Source organism: Crinia signifera, chromosome 6, assembly GCF_055691185.1.
Source record: "Crinia signifera chromosome 6, ASM5569118v1, whole genome shotgun sequence".
Classification (NCBI taxonomy): Eukaryota; Metazoa; Chordata; class Amphibia; order Anura; family Myobatrachidae; genus Crinia; species Crinia signifera.
The window spans coordinates 280,634,548-280,651,042 of NC_139222.1; the positions used below are offsets into that span (position 1 = coordinate 280,634,548).

General features: G+C 46.5%; 2 protein-coding genes across 4 annotated transcripts in view; one reads left to right on the top strand and one right to left on the bottom strand.

Annotated features, from left to right (window-relative positions):
- The window catches only part of CASP7 (caspase 7), a 52,100-nt gene extending 46,846 nt beyond the window's left edge, over window positions 1-5,254 (bottom strand). The window contains exon 1 of one of the 3 annotated variants that reach the window (XM_083149772.1): window positions 5,135-5,254. The gene's annotated coding sequence lies outside the window, so the exon portion shown is untranslated. The remainder of the gene's footprint in view (window positions 1-5,134) is intronic. The other 2 variants (XM_083149773.1, XM_083149774.1) reach the window with 2 other exon arrangements.
- Window positions 5,255-15,089: 9,835 nt separating this feature from the next.
- Window positions 15,090-16,495, top strand: part of NRAP (nebulin related anchoring protein) — a 95,075-nt gene continuing 93,669 nt past the window's right edge. The window contains exon 1 of the mRNA XM_083150242.1: window positions 15,090-15,710. Within this exon, the coding sequence (XP_083006368.1) occupies window positions 15,090-15,710 (621 nt within the window). The remainder of the gene's footprint in view (window positions 15,711-16,495) is intronic.

Sequence of the window (16,495 nt, forward strand, 5' to 3'; positions counted from 1 at the left end):
CATCTCCAGTGATCCCACTAGACTGTTCGACCTTAATTTCACCCCACTCCTACACAAACTTCGCGCGGACCACCAATCTTGGAAATCCCGACCCTTTTCCTGGTTTTGCAGAGTAGGGATTCTTAAAATGAACTCACTTCCGAAAATACTGTACCTCCTACAGACCCTCCCTATTAAAATTCCGCCACGATGGTTTAAAGAGATTCAATCCCTTTTCCGGGATTTTGTCTGGGGAAATAAGAGACCACGAGTGGGCCTTACTCTACTTCAGAGACAAAAAAATGCAGGGGGTATTGGGTTGCCGGACATCCAAGGGTACTACCAAGCCTGCCTTTTGAGCAGAATAATAGAGTGGTCCAGATCAAACACCAACAAACAATGGGTCCAGATAGAGAACCATTCACTCTCCTCCCCTATCAACATTACACCCTGGCTCTCACACCTACCCAGCTCTACCCACCCCACTATAAGCCCAACCCTAGTCTGTTGGAAGACTGTCCGCAAATCACCATCCATCTCCGCACCCACTTCCCCTTACATGTCCTTTCTTTTCGACAAAAGTTTCCTCCCCGGACACGAGGTCACTGCCTTCCGTTCTTGGTATGATCGGGGTCTATACCGGGTAGGCCAGCTACTATCCGAGGGATCAGTAGTTCCTTTTACGGATTTACAAAATAAATGGAACCTACCTGCGAACGACCTTTGGAAATACCTTCAAACACGCCACTACCTTACCTCACTAAACCCCTCGACCTCAGTTACCTCCACCCTTACCCCCTTTGAACAGCTATGTGAGGCGAAAGACCATCCATCGCGCCCGGTGTCCCAGATATACAGTCTCCTATTGGGAGACAGGAGCAATAGCCCTCCTTCTTTCACTACGAGATGGAATACAGACCTGAAGATAGATCTAAACGACGATGATTGGGGAAAAATTTTCAAATTAGCACATCAATGCTCCCCTAGCACACTAGTAGTCGAGACGCAATATAAGTTGTTGTCCCGTTGGTACAGATGCCCCGACACACTTTCTAAAATGGGCCTCGGTCTTCCCAACAAATGTTGGAGATGCTCCGCGAGCCCAGGAGACCTCCTACACATCTGGTGGAGCTGCCCACTCATAAAACCCTACTGGCGTAATGTTATTGCCATCTCTGGGAAAATACTGGGTGAACCGGCCCCATCAGACCCTTTGTTCTGGTTATTCCACTACTCAACAGGCTCAATTTCAAGATATAAGAAATCTATCCTCTGTCGCCTAAACAATGCGGCAAAGGCAGTTATTCCTGTCCGGTGGCGCTCGCCACTTCCCCCAACAACTTTAGACTGGTTTAACCGGTTGGACTCCTACATGGATATGGAGGATATAGTATGCTCGGCCGAAGACGACTCAGCCGCCTTTAGGGATACTTGGTCAGCTTGGATAAACTTTAAAGAATCTCCCTCATATAGAACAGCACTTCATCCCCTCCCACCACAGCTGCCCTAGCGACACCCCAGTCCGCAGACGACGCCCCAGACCCTACCTCGTATATACCTCACACATACTCCACCCACACCCCTTAATTACTCTAGAGGAATATGAGCCTATTACCTCCTAACAGACCTTTACGCTTTATATCGGATCCCCCCCCACCCCCCAATCCCCTACCCCACCTTGCCCCCCCTCCCTATGACCTCATTTCCCCCCACCCCGACTTTCTTGAGCTTTCCTACGCTCATACATACATGCAATTTTGTATACTGTTGGACTATTGTTAAGACTATTTTGCATTCTGTAATCCCATTTATTGTACCCCCCCCTTAAATTCAATAAACATATTTTGCATTATCTTGATCCCGTAGGTAGGTCCCAGAGTCTTGATCCGGTGCCTTGTCCTGGTTCCGGATCATGTCGTCATTCTTCATCATGTCGATCTTCATGTCGGCGTCAGGTCCGGGTCCGAAGAAATCCATGGTGGACCTGTGGAAGGAAATCCAACTCACCCAGGTCCTCCATGGAAGTTCTTCTGGCTTGGTCCGACGTTGTCCAGGGCTTCTTGCATCTTCTTCCATCTTCTGGCTTCTTATTCACGCTGCCGGCGACTCCAGCAAAGCTCCCCGACTGTCAGAGCCGCAGAGATCCTTCCTCCTCGGCGTCTGTACTAAGAATGAATTCTGGCCAATCAGAAGCCGACTTTCCTGGCTCCTGATTGACCAATAGAGGCCACTCGACGGACAACATTACTCCTTTGTGTGCTAAAAGACAGTATAACAGAAAGTGAAAGCTATTTTTACAGGGACAATGAACTGTTTCAAACTTGTTAAATATGGCAATAGGGAGCTGTGAAGACAAAGATTGGAGGTAGGGGCTGGGTGTGGGGTGCAGAGTCTGTAAGCTAAAAACTGTCATAGCTCAAAGTGAAAGTAAAAACGGTTACAGCTCAAAGTGAAAGTAAAAACGGTTACAGCTCAAAGTGAAAGTACATTGCAGAAGTCGTCATTTTGACAGGCTTTTTACTAGTAGTGTCCTAATTATGGGGAAAAGCCTATTTATCTCAGTTTCACATCACTTCTCTCCAGACCTGGAGATAATAAAAGCACAATGCAGCAGATACGTCCCCTAGCTGTGGGACGTGCCACCACTCACTGATGCTGAGGGCACAGCTCAAAGACACAAACGGAACTTGTCAGCTCCTGTGGCATTACCAGTCACAGCACCTCAGCAATTCTCCATGAGATGACTAACCTGGCATGCAGAGACTTGTAGTTCCACAACTGGAACTCCATGGTCCCTGGCGGAATAACACACTCCAGGCTGGCTCCATGTCCTTCTACATATAAAGCAACATCACAATTGTATCTAGACTGCAGGCCATTATACCCATACAGAATGCAGCATATCACATCCATGCAGATTATTGCACCCCTACAGACTACAATAAACAATTGCACCTATAAAGGATGCAAGGAGTGCCATTACTATGGGGCCCAGCGGTGTAGGGGGGCCTGGACCCAGGTTATAAAGTTGCATGCCAATTGGGTCTGATCCATTGCCCAGTCTGTACTGTGTACATTGCCATTGCCAGTGAGAGGGGTTGGGATCATTTGGTCTATTGCATTATGGTAGAAAGTCATTAGGTCGAATCCATTAGGTCGACATGCTAAAAGGTCGACATGATTCTAGGTTGACATGGGAAAAGGTCGACATGATTCTAGGTCAAAAGGTCATTAGTTCGACAGGTCATTAGTTCGACAAGGTCATTAGTTCGACATTGTCTATGTCGACATTCACAAGGTCGACATGGGGTTTTTCACTGTTTTTTTACCTGAATGTCAACACAGTCGACATGGACACAGTTTAAAGTGCACTGCATCCCCTCGCATCGCTCGCTGCGCTCGCTATGCGTCGGGCACGGTGCCTCGCTACGCTCGGCACACTATTTTATTCTCCCACCACGCTCTAGTGGATGGTAGGGCATGAAATACCGCCTGTCGGCACATGTTGGCTCAAAAAACAGTGAAAAACTCCATGTCGACCTTGTGAATGTCGACATAGACAATGTCGAACTAATGACCTTGTCGAACTAATGACCTTTCGAACTAGAATCATGTCGACCTTTTCCCATGTCGACCTTTTAGCATGTCGACCTAATGGATTCGACCTAATGACTGTCGACCATAATGCAGTAGACCAAATGACCGCATCCCCAGTGAGAGGTGTATATAGTGGGTGTTATAATGTAGTTTGGCATTATTAGAACCAGAGGCTGCTCTCTCCCTGCAGCAGCAGGATGCAGAGCAGGGAGAACTTCTGTCATGTCCGGCATCTCCCTGCTCTACAGACTAGGTCTGTACCAGCGCTGTGCCCACAGCGCATGCACCGCTGACACAGTGCCTTGCCCACAGCGCATCTGCACTGTGGGCACACTGCAGGATCTACAGTACAATGATTCAGAATATTAACTGGGGCACTTCTATGGATTAGAAAATGAACTAGGGCACGGATATGGGGGATATGGGGGATATGGGACATGAAACTTATAACTGCTGTGGAGAGGGGTCTTAAGATTAAAGTATAAGAGATAGACAATGTCTAGGTTGACAGTCACTGAGTCGACCACTAATGGTCAACACCTGAAAATGGTCGACATTCCATAGGTTGACATTGACAGAAGCTCCACACAAGCTTACGGTCGACATGGGCATGGTCACCGTTTTTGGTGTCTATGTCACTCTATGCCCACTTGGATAGTAAAGTATCAACCAAGTTGGTCTACACCCAAAAAAGCGTCAATAACTCATGTTGTTCTGTCAATGACCATTTCTAGGTGTCGACTGAAACTGCATAGAATCTCAAGAATCACTGGGACAGGGGCCCTATCAATATGCTGCTATGGGGCACAAACGTTCTGGTTATGCCCCTGATTGCGCCCATGTACACTGCAGACCATTGCACCCAGACAAACTGCAGACCATTGTACCCAGGCAGACTGCAGACCATTCCACCCAGACACTATATTGCGCCCAGAACGACCGATATACATACAGACTGCAGACCATTGTACCCATACAGACTGCAGACCATTGCACTCATACAGACTGCAGACCATTGTACCCAGACAGACAATATATCGCACCCATACAGACTGCAGACCATTGTACCCAGACAGACTGCAGACCATTGCACCCATACAGACTGCAGACCATTGCACCCATACAGACTGCAGACCATTGTACCCAGACAGACTGCAGACCATTACACCCATACAGACTGCAGACCATTACACCCATACAGACTGCAGACCATTGCACCCATACAGACTGCAGACCATTGTACCCAGACAGACTGCAGACCATTGTACCCAGACAGACTGCAGACCATTGCACCCATACAGACTGCAGACCATTGCACCCATACAGACTGCAGACCATTGCACCCATACAGACTGCAGACCATTGTACTCAGACAGACTGCAGACCATTGTATCCAGACAGACTGCAGACCATTGCACTCAAAACAGATAGCACTATGATATCACACCGATATCCTGGGAAGAGATGAGTGCACCAGGAGAAAGGTGCAGGGCTCAGGCACCGGAGGGGTTACAGACAGGAGACAGATATATATATATATATAATATACAGTATATACCTTATCTGCTGCCCGGAAAACTCCAAGTCTGCAACTCCGGAATTATTGTTATTGTCTGTCACAAAGTTTCACTATTGTGTCCCCGCCCCAGGAAGGAGGAAGAGTCTGTGCCGGGACCAGGGCACCCCCCCTCCTCCTCCTCCTGTACCTCCTCCTCCCTCCCCTCTGCCCCCCTGTGTGTGATACATGGAAGTGCCTCTGACTCTGCACATATTATATATACATATTACACTGAGGTGACCGTGACTGGATTATTCAGAACATTCAGTGATACAAGGGTTCATGAGTTTTGGGCCACAATGTGACACCTGAAACCAACAGAGGGGAGTCACTAGCACGTGACCCACATCATGTATTTTGCCACTGGTGGTTTGGGCATGCATTATGCTGGCAAATTGGGCACATACACCATATTATTATTTTGAATAAGTAGCATTTATTGATGTCAGTGTTGATAACTGTCGACATGGACCCCTGATTAGTGTAATGCCTACCCTCGCATGGCTCGCTGCACTCGCAGTGCTTCGGACTGGATGCCTCATTACGCTCAGTGCGCCATTATATACTCCCTCTGCTGACACGGATGGTGAAGTAAAAAAAACATGAAATACGCATGTCAACCTTTTGACACTGTCGACATTTTGGGGTAGACCTATTGACTGTCTATTTAGACTCGGTAGATCTATCAACCAAAAGCATCATATTGGACCTGACCTTTTTAACATGGGTCAACCCCATGGACCGGGATTCAGAACCATTTACACTGCACTTCGACCCGTGTTGCTCCCACTGAGCCTGGTCAGCCCTGCAGGTACTTGTGTAGTTTCACGGCGCCCGCTATATCGGATGCGATATGCCCTGCTTTTACTTTTGTTTAAGGGCTGACAAAAATGAGATCACAAAAGACAACACCCTCAGGCGTCAAATGTTTCGAGCAAAAATCTCGTTAACCCTTGCAAAGCTACAGCTACTTGTTCAAAATGGGTATATCCAGTATGGTGTATGCGCCCACGTCGCCACTTTTGCCAAATAAGTGCTGGGACATACAAATTTCAAGTGGGTCATATGCAAGTGACCCTCTCTGTTTATTTCAGGTGTCAAATTTGTGGCCCGAGACTCATTAACCCTGCAAATTGGAATGATTTATATAAGAAGCTGGTGCTCGAATGAGAAGCGAACTTCAACCCCAGGGAACATATTGCAGAGAATGAGGCCTGTCGCTATCCCTGTCTATGCCTGGTAAGATCAGTCATTATTCCTGTCTATCCCTGGTAAGATCAGTCATTATCCCTGTCTATGTGTGGTATGGTCAGTCGCTATCCCTGATTATGCGTGGTATGGTCAGTCGCTATCCCTGTCTATGCATGGTATGATCAGTCACTATCCCTGTCTATGCGTGGTATGGTCAGTCGCTATCCCTGTCTATGCGTGGTAAGATAAGTCACTATCCCGTCTATGCATGGTATGGTCAGTCACTATCCCTGTCTATGCATGGTATGGTCAGTCACTATCCCTGTCTATGCGTGGTATGATCAGTTGCTATCCCTGTCTATGCGTGGTATGATCAGTCGCTATCCCGTCTATGCGTGGTATGATCAGTCACTATCCCTGTCTATGCATGGTATGATCAGTCGCTATCCCTGTCTATGCGTGGTATGATCAGTCGCTATCCCTGTCTATGCGTGGTATGATCAGTCACTATCCCTGTCTATGCATGGTATGATCAGTCGCTATCCCTGTCTATGCGTGGTATGATCAGTCGCTATCCCGTCTATGGCCCTTATTCTGATCGGTGCGGCCGGAGCCGCATATGCGGCTCCGACCGCACCAGACGAATCCCCGCCTTCCATACGGATCGCCACGGCCGTCCGTACGCGGCCATGTGGCGATCCGCATGATTGTGGACGGGGATACGCCTCCTCCATGGTGGGAGCAGCCCCTGCATTCGATGGTCGCCGAACATCGAATGCAGGGCCGCACGCTCCACCAGGTCCCGCAACACAAGACCACACGGACACTTGTCCGTGTGAAATCTTGTATGGGGGCGGGCAGCTGACATCCGGCGATGTCAGATGCCCGCCCTGTACCCACGCGTCATAGCCTCATTAGCATGCGTACGCCCCGCGTTTGCATGGGAACGCCCATGAAACGCGGGGCGTATGCATATGCAAATGAGGCTTCGTAGCCCCTCACGCCCCTATCCACCCCCTTTGCGGCGGACAAAATACGTGTACGGCGATTTCGGCTGCACATGCGCAGAGTGGCCTCTGCACATGCGCAGACCGAAAACATCGGCGGAACGGCCGCAAGCGGCCGTTACCGCTTCAACCAGAATAAGGGCCTATGCCTGGTATGGTCAGTCACTATCCCTGTCTATGTGTGGTATGATCAGTCGCTATCCCTGTCTATGCGTGGTATGATCAGTCACTACCCCTGTCTATGCATGGTATGGTCAGTCGCTATCCCTGTCTATGCCTGGTATGGTCAGTCGCTATCCCTGTCTATGCGTGGTATGGTCAGTCGCTATCCCTGTCTATGCGTGGTATGGTCAGTCGCTATCCCTGTCTATGCGTGGTATGATCAGTCACTATCCCTGTCTATGCATGGTATGGTCAGTCGCTATCCCTGTCTATGCGTGATATGGTCAGTCGCTATCCCTGTCTATGCATGGTATGGTCAGTCACTATCCCTGTCTATGCATGGTATGGTGAGTCGCTATCCCTGTCTATGCGTGGTATGATCAGTCACTATCCCTGTCTATGCATGGTATGGTCAGTCGCTATCCCTGTCTATGCGTGGTATGGTCAGTCACTATCCCTGTCTATGTGTGGTATGATCAGTCGCTATCCCTGTCTATGCGTGGTATGATCAGTCACTACCCCTGTCTATGCATGGTATGGTCAGTCACTATCCCTGTCTATGCATGGTATGATCAGTCGCTATCCCTGTCTATGCGTGGTATGGTCAGTCGCTATCCCTGTCTATGCATGGAAAGGTCAGTCGCTATCCCTGTCTATGCGTGGTATGATTAGTCACTATCCCGTCTATGCATGGTATGGTCAGTCACTATCCCTGTCTATGCATGGTATGGTCAGTCACTATCCCTGTCTATGCGTGGTATGATCAGTTGCTATCCCTGTCTATGCGTGGTATGATCAGTCGCTATCCCGTCTATGCGTGGTATGATCAGTCACTATCCCTGTCTATGCATGGTATGATCAGTCGCTATCCCTGTCTATGCGTGGTATGATCAGTCGCTATCCCTGTCTATGCGTGGTATGATCAGTCACTATCCCTGTCTATGCATGGTATGATCAGTCGCTATCCCTGTCTATGCGTGGTATGATCAGTCGCTATCCCGTCTATGCCTGGTATGGTCAGTCACTATCCCTGTCTATGTGTGGTATGATCAGTCGCTATCCCTGTCTATGCGTGGTATGATCAGTCACTACCCCTGTCTATGCATGGTATGGTCAGTCGCTATCCCTGTCTATGCCTGGTATGGTCAGTCGCTATCCCTGTCTATGCGTGGTATGGTCAGTCGCTATCCCTGTCTATGCGTGGTATGGTCAGTCGCTATCCCTGTCTATGCGTGGTATGATCAGTCACTACCCCTGTCTATGCATGGTATGGTCAGTCACTATCCCTGTCTATGCATGGTATGATCAGTCGCTATCCCTGTCTATGCGTGGTATGGTCAGTCGCTATCCCTGTCTATGCGTGGTATGGTCAGTCGCTATCCCTGTCTATGCGTGGTATGGTCAGTCGCTATCCCTGTCTATGCATGGTAAGGTCAGTCGCTATCCCTGTCTATGCGTGGTATGATTAGTCGCTATCCCGTCTATGCATGGTATGGTCAGTCGCTATCCCTGTCTATGCCTGGTATGGTCAGTCGCTATCCCTGTCTATGCCTGGTATGGTCAGTCGCTATCCCTGTCTATGTTTTTTTGGAAGGAGGGGGTTTGTCACAGGCTGTAGATGGTGGTAAAGAATCAATATGACATCTAATAGACCAACATAAGGCTAATCAGGGTATGATATAGCCCGTATTTCAAGTTGGTGGTGCTCCCAAATAAGTTCAGCAGGATAAGCTGTACAAAGAGGTTTATGTCCAAGAGGGACACAGAAAGGCAGAACCAAAAAGGTTTTTTGGGGCACGCTTAAGTGGATAATTCTATGAATGGAATAGTGATAATATTAAAATATAACTTTTATTACACTGGTTAAGATAAAGGCGTCAAAGAACAATTTTTTCGTCACTTAGGGATTGAAACTAACAATGATACAAACGTACATGTGAAATCACAAGTATGATATCTGTAAATACCTAGCGAAAATGTTTGGTTATCCGGGGACCAACCCCAACACACCCTAGTCAATTGTATTACATATAGCGATTGACTCTTCATGTATTGGGTGAGTTTAGATAAGGCGTCTTTAATTATAAGGTGCAGGAGATGCCGAAAAGAGAAAATAGTAAAGGGAAAATGCCCTCATGAAAACCAGATGCAGCTGTAACCAATTAACTATACAGCACCGAATATTCCCTACTGGTCCCCCAGTAGGTACTGATCCGGCCTTACACTGCTTAGCTGCTGAGATCGGACGGGATCAGGCGGCACAGCGAGGTATGATCGTATCCGTAATGGGTTTTGAAGCAGGTGGCTGATATGTAGGACTGCAGAGCACTTCTGCTTTCCAGAGGGTCAAGCAGGTCACCTCCCTGTTGAAATAGGTGACATTGCAGGGGGGGACTGGTGGCCCAGATGGATGAGAGAGTGACAGATATATGAGATTGAAGTTCAAGTGGTTTATGCGATACACAGACCCTTCTGCTATCCTACCATCATGATGTACATAGGATGGAGGTTGGGAGTGATAATCTGTGTACGCTCCCCACAGAGAGAGAGTCACAGAAAGAAAATGAAGTGAATGTACCCCCGTACTGGTGTCTCACTTGTGTCAGTATTGATGGTGACTGACCAACTGTATAGACAGGGGGTTAAGGTATTGCTTTGAATAGACAAAGGAAACAAAATTCAACACGAATCAATGTGACCCTGTCACCTCCCTGATAGTAATTACCGAACAATAATGTTAGAGGTTATTACAGCGTATAGAATAACATTATAGCTCAAATATAAGTATGTAACAGGTATGCATAAAAAGTATCAACATATGTATCTGATGTACTGGAAACCTGGCTGTCACACTTTGTAGAAGATGATCTAAGGTAGTTTAAACGTTATGGAGTAAAACTACCAACAGGCTAATGATCAAAATTTACCCAGAGTAACGTAACACCTAGTTGTTGTATTTAGAGCAAGAGAAGCAGCACTTCTCTTGGAAAAGTGATAACAAAAATTGGCACAAGTTATAAGTACACTGAGGGTGACAACGTAATTGGCGAGATCTATGGGTACAGAGAAGCTGCTGTACGAACGCTAGGTTTAGATACAGAGATACCTGTTTGCGCTATCAGAGCGCTGCTGTACCGACGTGAGTGCTCGGCAGGGATTAGTGGTGATGCTGAACGGAGTCAGTGAGATGCGCCGGCACCAGTGTCCGTTTGGACGGAAGCAGGGAAAACCGGCTTATTCCGAGCGGTCAGCTGAGTATGATGCCGACGTACGGAGAGGATCTGTGTGGTAAGCCGGCGCCAATGTCCGTGGGACGCAGGTCGGGAGACCGCTCCGTGCGGTCAGCTGTTTGGTGCTGGTAACTGGCGTAGTAGAATGACGTCAGGGGGGTTGGTCCCGGATAGAACGACACGTGTTTCGCACTTAGGCTTGTTCACGAGTGACGCACTGGTGTGGGATTCACCTGGGCGTTAAATACTGGAGGTGACCAATAGGAAGGATATGGGATTGTGGGCGGGGGTCCCGTGCATATGCGGGAGTTAAGCTAAATACCTGGGCTGTATGATGGAGAGCCAAGTAATGGGATTACGTACGGCACTTGATGCTCGTTTATGGTTGAAACAAAGTGGTATATAAATAAAAAAATCCTCTTTGGGATGAGTGATAGGCAAATTAATTTAGCTGATGAGAGAAATTATGAGAGAAATAATAATATTAATAAAGGTCCCAAGGCAATTTGGGTTTGAGCTGACAGTCGCAAATGGGGTAAAATGGCATAGTCAGAGGGATGATGTTATGGGGTAATTTTGAATAGTCGCAATTGGGATAAAGTAGCATAGTCTGAGGGGTGATGATACTGGGTAATTTTAGACAGAGTGTGGGTAGGCTAAGAAGGTGCAGAAGATGACGACAGGTATAGGGTAGAGGGAAAATGTCCTCATGAAGACCAGATGCAGCCGTGACCATTTAACTATACAGTCATATTAGGGATGAGTAATTGGCAAACTAGTTTTGCGGATAAGAAAAATTATTATTATGTGAGAAATAATAATAATAATGATGGTCCCAAGAAAATTTGGGTTTGAGCTGATAGTCACAAATGGGGTAAAACGGCATGGTCTAAGGGGTAATGTTAAGGGGTAATTTTAGACAGTCGCAAATGGGGTAAAATAGCATGGTCTGTGGGGTAGTGTTACGGGGTAATTTAAGACAGGGTGTGGGTAGGTTAAGAAAAAGGTGCAGAAGATGACGACGGGTATAGGGTAGAGGGAAAATGTCCTTATGAAGACCAGATGCAGCCGTAACCAATTAACTATACAGCACCGAATATTCCCTACTGGTCCCCCAGTAGGTACTGATCCGGCCTTTCACTGCTTAGCTGCTGAGATCGGACGGGATCAGGCGGCACAGCGAGGTATGATCGTATCCGTAACAGGTACTGAAGCAGGTGGCTGACATGTAGGACTGTAGGGCACTTCTGCTTTCCTCAGGGTCAAACAAGTCTTGCCCCTGTTGACATAGGTGACATAGCAGGGGGGGACTGGTGGCCCTAATGGATGAGAGAGTGACAGATATATAAGATTGAGATTCAAGTGGTTTATGCGATACACAGATCCTTCTGCTATCCTACCATCATGATGTACATAGGATGGAGGTTGAGAGTGATAATCTGTGTCCGCTCCCCACAGAGAGATAGTCACAGGACAAAGGATATTGGAAAATGGATGTGTCCAGTATTGGTGTCACACATCTCTGAATAGATAGAAACTAACCCACAGTTTAGTATGGTGTTAAGATATTATTTAGTATACCACCCTGATAGTAGTTGACACAACACTGTGTTTGAAAATAATGAGCGTATGAAATAACATAACTAGTAGCTCAGAGGAGGGTGTAAACCCTGTATAAGTCAAGTCATTAAGGTGGTGATCTGTTCCGGAGAGGGTGACAGTACAAATTAATTATTGTAAGATTGGGAAATAAGAAATAGTTAGAACTTGAGTATAAATCATTGAATAATTGATGGGGAAAATAAGAACGTGAGGTGATTCATTTATAGACACTTAGAAAGTTAGTTAGGTGGGAAACACAGGAATGAAGCTGGGGGGGTCCATGCCCTACGCATTAAAGGAGAACTACAGAAAAGCACTGTATTTTATTTCTTCATTCAGGCCCCTGGGTGACATGGAGTCTAGATGAAATATCCACCAGCTCTCTCGCTGTAAGAGAGTCTGGTTGATATCACCACCCCTTCTGCCAAGGTGGATTTGTTCCAAACCGAAGAATCTTAAGACAGATGTGTCACAGTTGTGATGTTGCATGTAATGCCTGGCAACGGAGGTCAATTGTTTCATTCTTGCTTTGTCCCTCGGTGCGTTCCTGATTGAACCCATGTGTTCTAATATTCTTAGCTTTAAAGGGCGGGAAGTCATCCCTATGTACTTCTTTTCACACGGGCAGACGAGACAGTAGATCATGTTTTGATTTTTGCAATTAAAAAAGCCTTGAATTTTGACTGGTTCATTAAATTTGTTGATGAGGGAGGTTACGTTAGTAGTATGTGTACAGGCTTTGCAACTACCGCAAGGATGGGTGCCCATGACTTGTGGTATCTTTGGCTGATTGCGCACGAAGTGACTTCGTACCAGGTTGTCCTTTAAATTTGGTGCTCTCCGCCAACTGAGATCCACTTTTGGTTTAAGTTTGGTAGCAAGGTCGGTGTCAGTAAGAAGGATATGCCAATGCTCCTGAATGATCTTTTTCACTTCTTTCCATTGGTGGCAGAAAGTTCCCACCATCCTGATTGTCTGAATCGATTCTTTCTTGTCATCAGTTTTAAAGAGGATGGTTTCCCGCGGGGTATGCTCAACAGATCTCCTGGCTTTTTTGATGAGACGTTTGGAGTAACCCCTCTCATGGAGTCTGGTCTCTAGATCACTACATTTATCATGGAAGATCTTGTCTTCTGAGCAATTGCGGCGTAGCCGCAGGAATTCTCCTTTGGGCAGATTGGAGACCGTGGGTGGGAAGTGTGAACTCGTACTGTGGAGCAGACTGTTGGTTGAGGTGGATTTTCTATAGAGCTCTGTGCTGAGTTTGTTATTAGAGTCTCGATATAGCCGGAGATCAAGAAAAGTGATGCTGTTGGAGCTGAATTCATAGGTGAACTTCAAGTTGAGGTTGTTGATGTTGAGTCTGGAGATGAAGTCCGTCAGTTGTGCCTCGGTACCCTTCCAGATAATGAAAATATCATCGATGTAGCGCATCCAACTGTGGATGCGTTCTACATCGACGTCATTCTGGAAGACAAACTCCCTTTCCCACCACCCAAGGAAGAGGTTGGCGTAAGTGGGGGCGCATGCTGCCCCCATCGCTGTCCCCCTTCCCTGGATGTAGTAGTGGGAATCAAAAACAAAGAAGTTTCGATGTAGGACAAATCTCAATAGTTCCAGGAGGAATTCATGGAAGGGGTTAAGGCCTTCCATTTCAAGGAAGTATTTGGTCGCACTGATTCCAAGTTCATGTCCGATACAATTATACAGTGACTCAACATCCAAGGAGACCAATAAGTGGTCGTCATCCAGTTGAATGTCATGTACTTTTCTTAGTACCTCAGTGGTATCCTTGGTGTAGGAGGGTAAGCTGGTAACATGATGACGTAAGTGGATATCGAGAAAAATACAAGCTGTTTCTATGAGTGACCCATTACCCGAGACGATAGGTCTTCCTGGTGGTTCATGGAGAGATTTATGCACTTTAGGGAGAAGATAGAAAGTCGCCACTCTAGGGTTGGGAACCTGTAAATACTGGAACTCAGATTTAGTAATTGTGCCATTTACAAAAGCTCTTCCTATGATTCGTTCATACTCCGTCTTGAAATTGTCTGAAGGATCAAACAGGGTTTTGTGATAACCGGACTGGTCATTAAGTTGTTTGTTGACCTCTTTCAAATACAGTTCTGTGGGCCAGAGGACAATGTTGCCCCCCTTGTCGGAGGGCTTGATGACGATATCGTCCCAATCGCGGATTTCATTCAGGGCAGCTGACTCACGTTTGGTCATGTTCCCGTGTCTATGATTGTGTTTGTTAGTTAGATGTAATTTATCAAAGTCTCGGGAGACCAATTTAGTGAAGATCCTCACCTCCGGACATATAGATTCTGCAGGAAAGAAAGAGGATTTCTTTTTGCAGATGAATCTGCTGTGGTGTGTTGGTTCAGGGTTGTTTAGATCCTCCAAGTCTTGTATGGCCTGTAGTTCTTGTGTGGTCCAATTCAAAGCCTGTTCCACATCTGTGTCAGTCTTATGCATTGAGTGGAACTTGGTGAGTAAAAGTTTGCGACCGAACAATTGCAAGCTGGTCTCCCACTTAAATCTATTAAAGTGGTTAGTAGGGGAAAACGAGAGTCCTTTCTGTAAAACTTTGGTTTGATCTTCTGACAGAGTATGTTGTGATAGGTTGATAATTTGTAATCCCGATGATGTTTGGCCTACTGGGGTCTCTTCCTCTGGGATTGTCGACTCGATGGTCGGGGCTCCCATCTGGACCAGTTTGTCTTCCAGAATGACGTCGATGTAGAACGCATCCACAGTTGGATGCGCTACATCGATGATATTTTCATTATCTGGAAGGGTACCGAGGCACAACTGACGGACTTCATCTCCAGACTCAACATCAACAACCTCAACTTGAAGTTCACCTATGAATTCAGCTCCAACAGCATCACTTTTCTTGATCTCCGGCTATATCGAGACTCTAATAACAAACTCAGCACAGAGCTCTATAGAAAATCCACCTCAACCAACAGTCTGCTCCACAGTACGAGTTCACACTTCCCACCCACGGTCTCCAATCTGCCCAAAGGAGAATTCCTGCGGCTACGCCGCAATTGCTCAGAAGACAAGATCTTCCATGATAAATGTAGTGATCTAGAGACCAGACTCCATGAGAGGGGTTACTCCAAACGTCTCATCAAAAAAGCCAGGAGATCTGTTGAGCATACCCCGCGGGAAACCATCCTCTTTAAAACTGATGACAAGAAAGAATCGATTCAGACAATCAGGATGGTGGGAACTTTCTGCCACCAATGGAAAGAAGTGAAAAAGATCATTCAGGAGCATTGGCATATCCTTCTTACTGACACCGACCTTGCTACCAAACTTAAACCAAAAGTGGATCTCAGTTGGCGGAGAGCACCAAATTTAAAGGACAACCTGGTACGAAGTCACTTCGTGCGCAATCAGCCAAAGATACCACAAGTCATGGGCACCCATCCTTGCGGTAGTTGCAAAGCCTGTACACATACTACTAACGTAACCTCCCTCATCAACAAATTTAATGAACCAGTCAAAATTCAAGGCTTTTTTAATTGCAAAAATCAAAACATGATCTACTGTCTCGTCTGCCCGTGTGAAAAGAAGTACATAGGGATGACTTCCCGCCCTTTAAAGCTAAGAATATTAGAACACATGGGTTCAATCAGGAACGCACCGAGGGACAAAGCAAGAATGAAACAATTGACCTCCGTTGCCAGGCATTACATGCAACATCACAACTGTGACACATCTGTCTTAAGATTCTTCGGTTTGGAACAAATCCACCTTGGCAGAAGGGGTGGTGATATCAACCAGACTCTCTTACAGCGAGAGAGCTGGTGGATATTTCATCTAGACTCCATGTCACCCAGGGGCCTGAATGAAGAAATAAAATACAGTGCTTTTCTGTAGTTCTCCTTTAATGCGTAGGGCATGGACCCCCCCAGCTTCATTCCTGTGTTTCCCACCTAACTAACTTTCTAAGTGTCTATAAATGAATCACCTCACGTTCTTATTTTCCCCATCAATTATTCAATGATTTATACTCAAGTTCTAACTATTTCTTATTTCCCAATCTTACAATAATTAATTTGTACTGTCACCCTCTCCGGAACAGATCACCACCTTAATGACTTGACTTATACAGGGTTTACACCCTCCTCTGAGCTACTAGTTATGTTATTTCA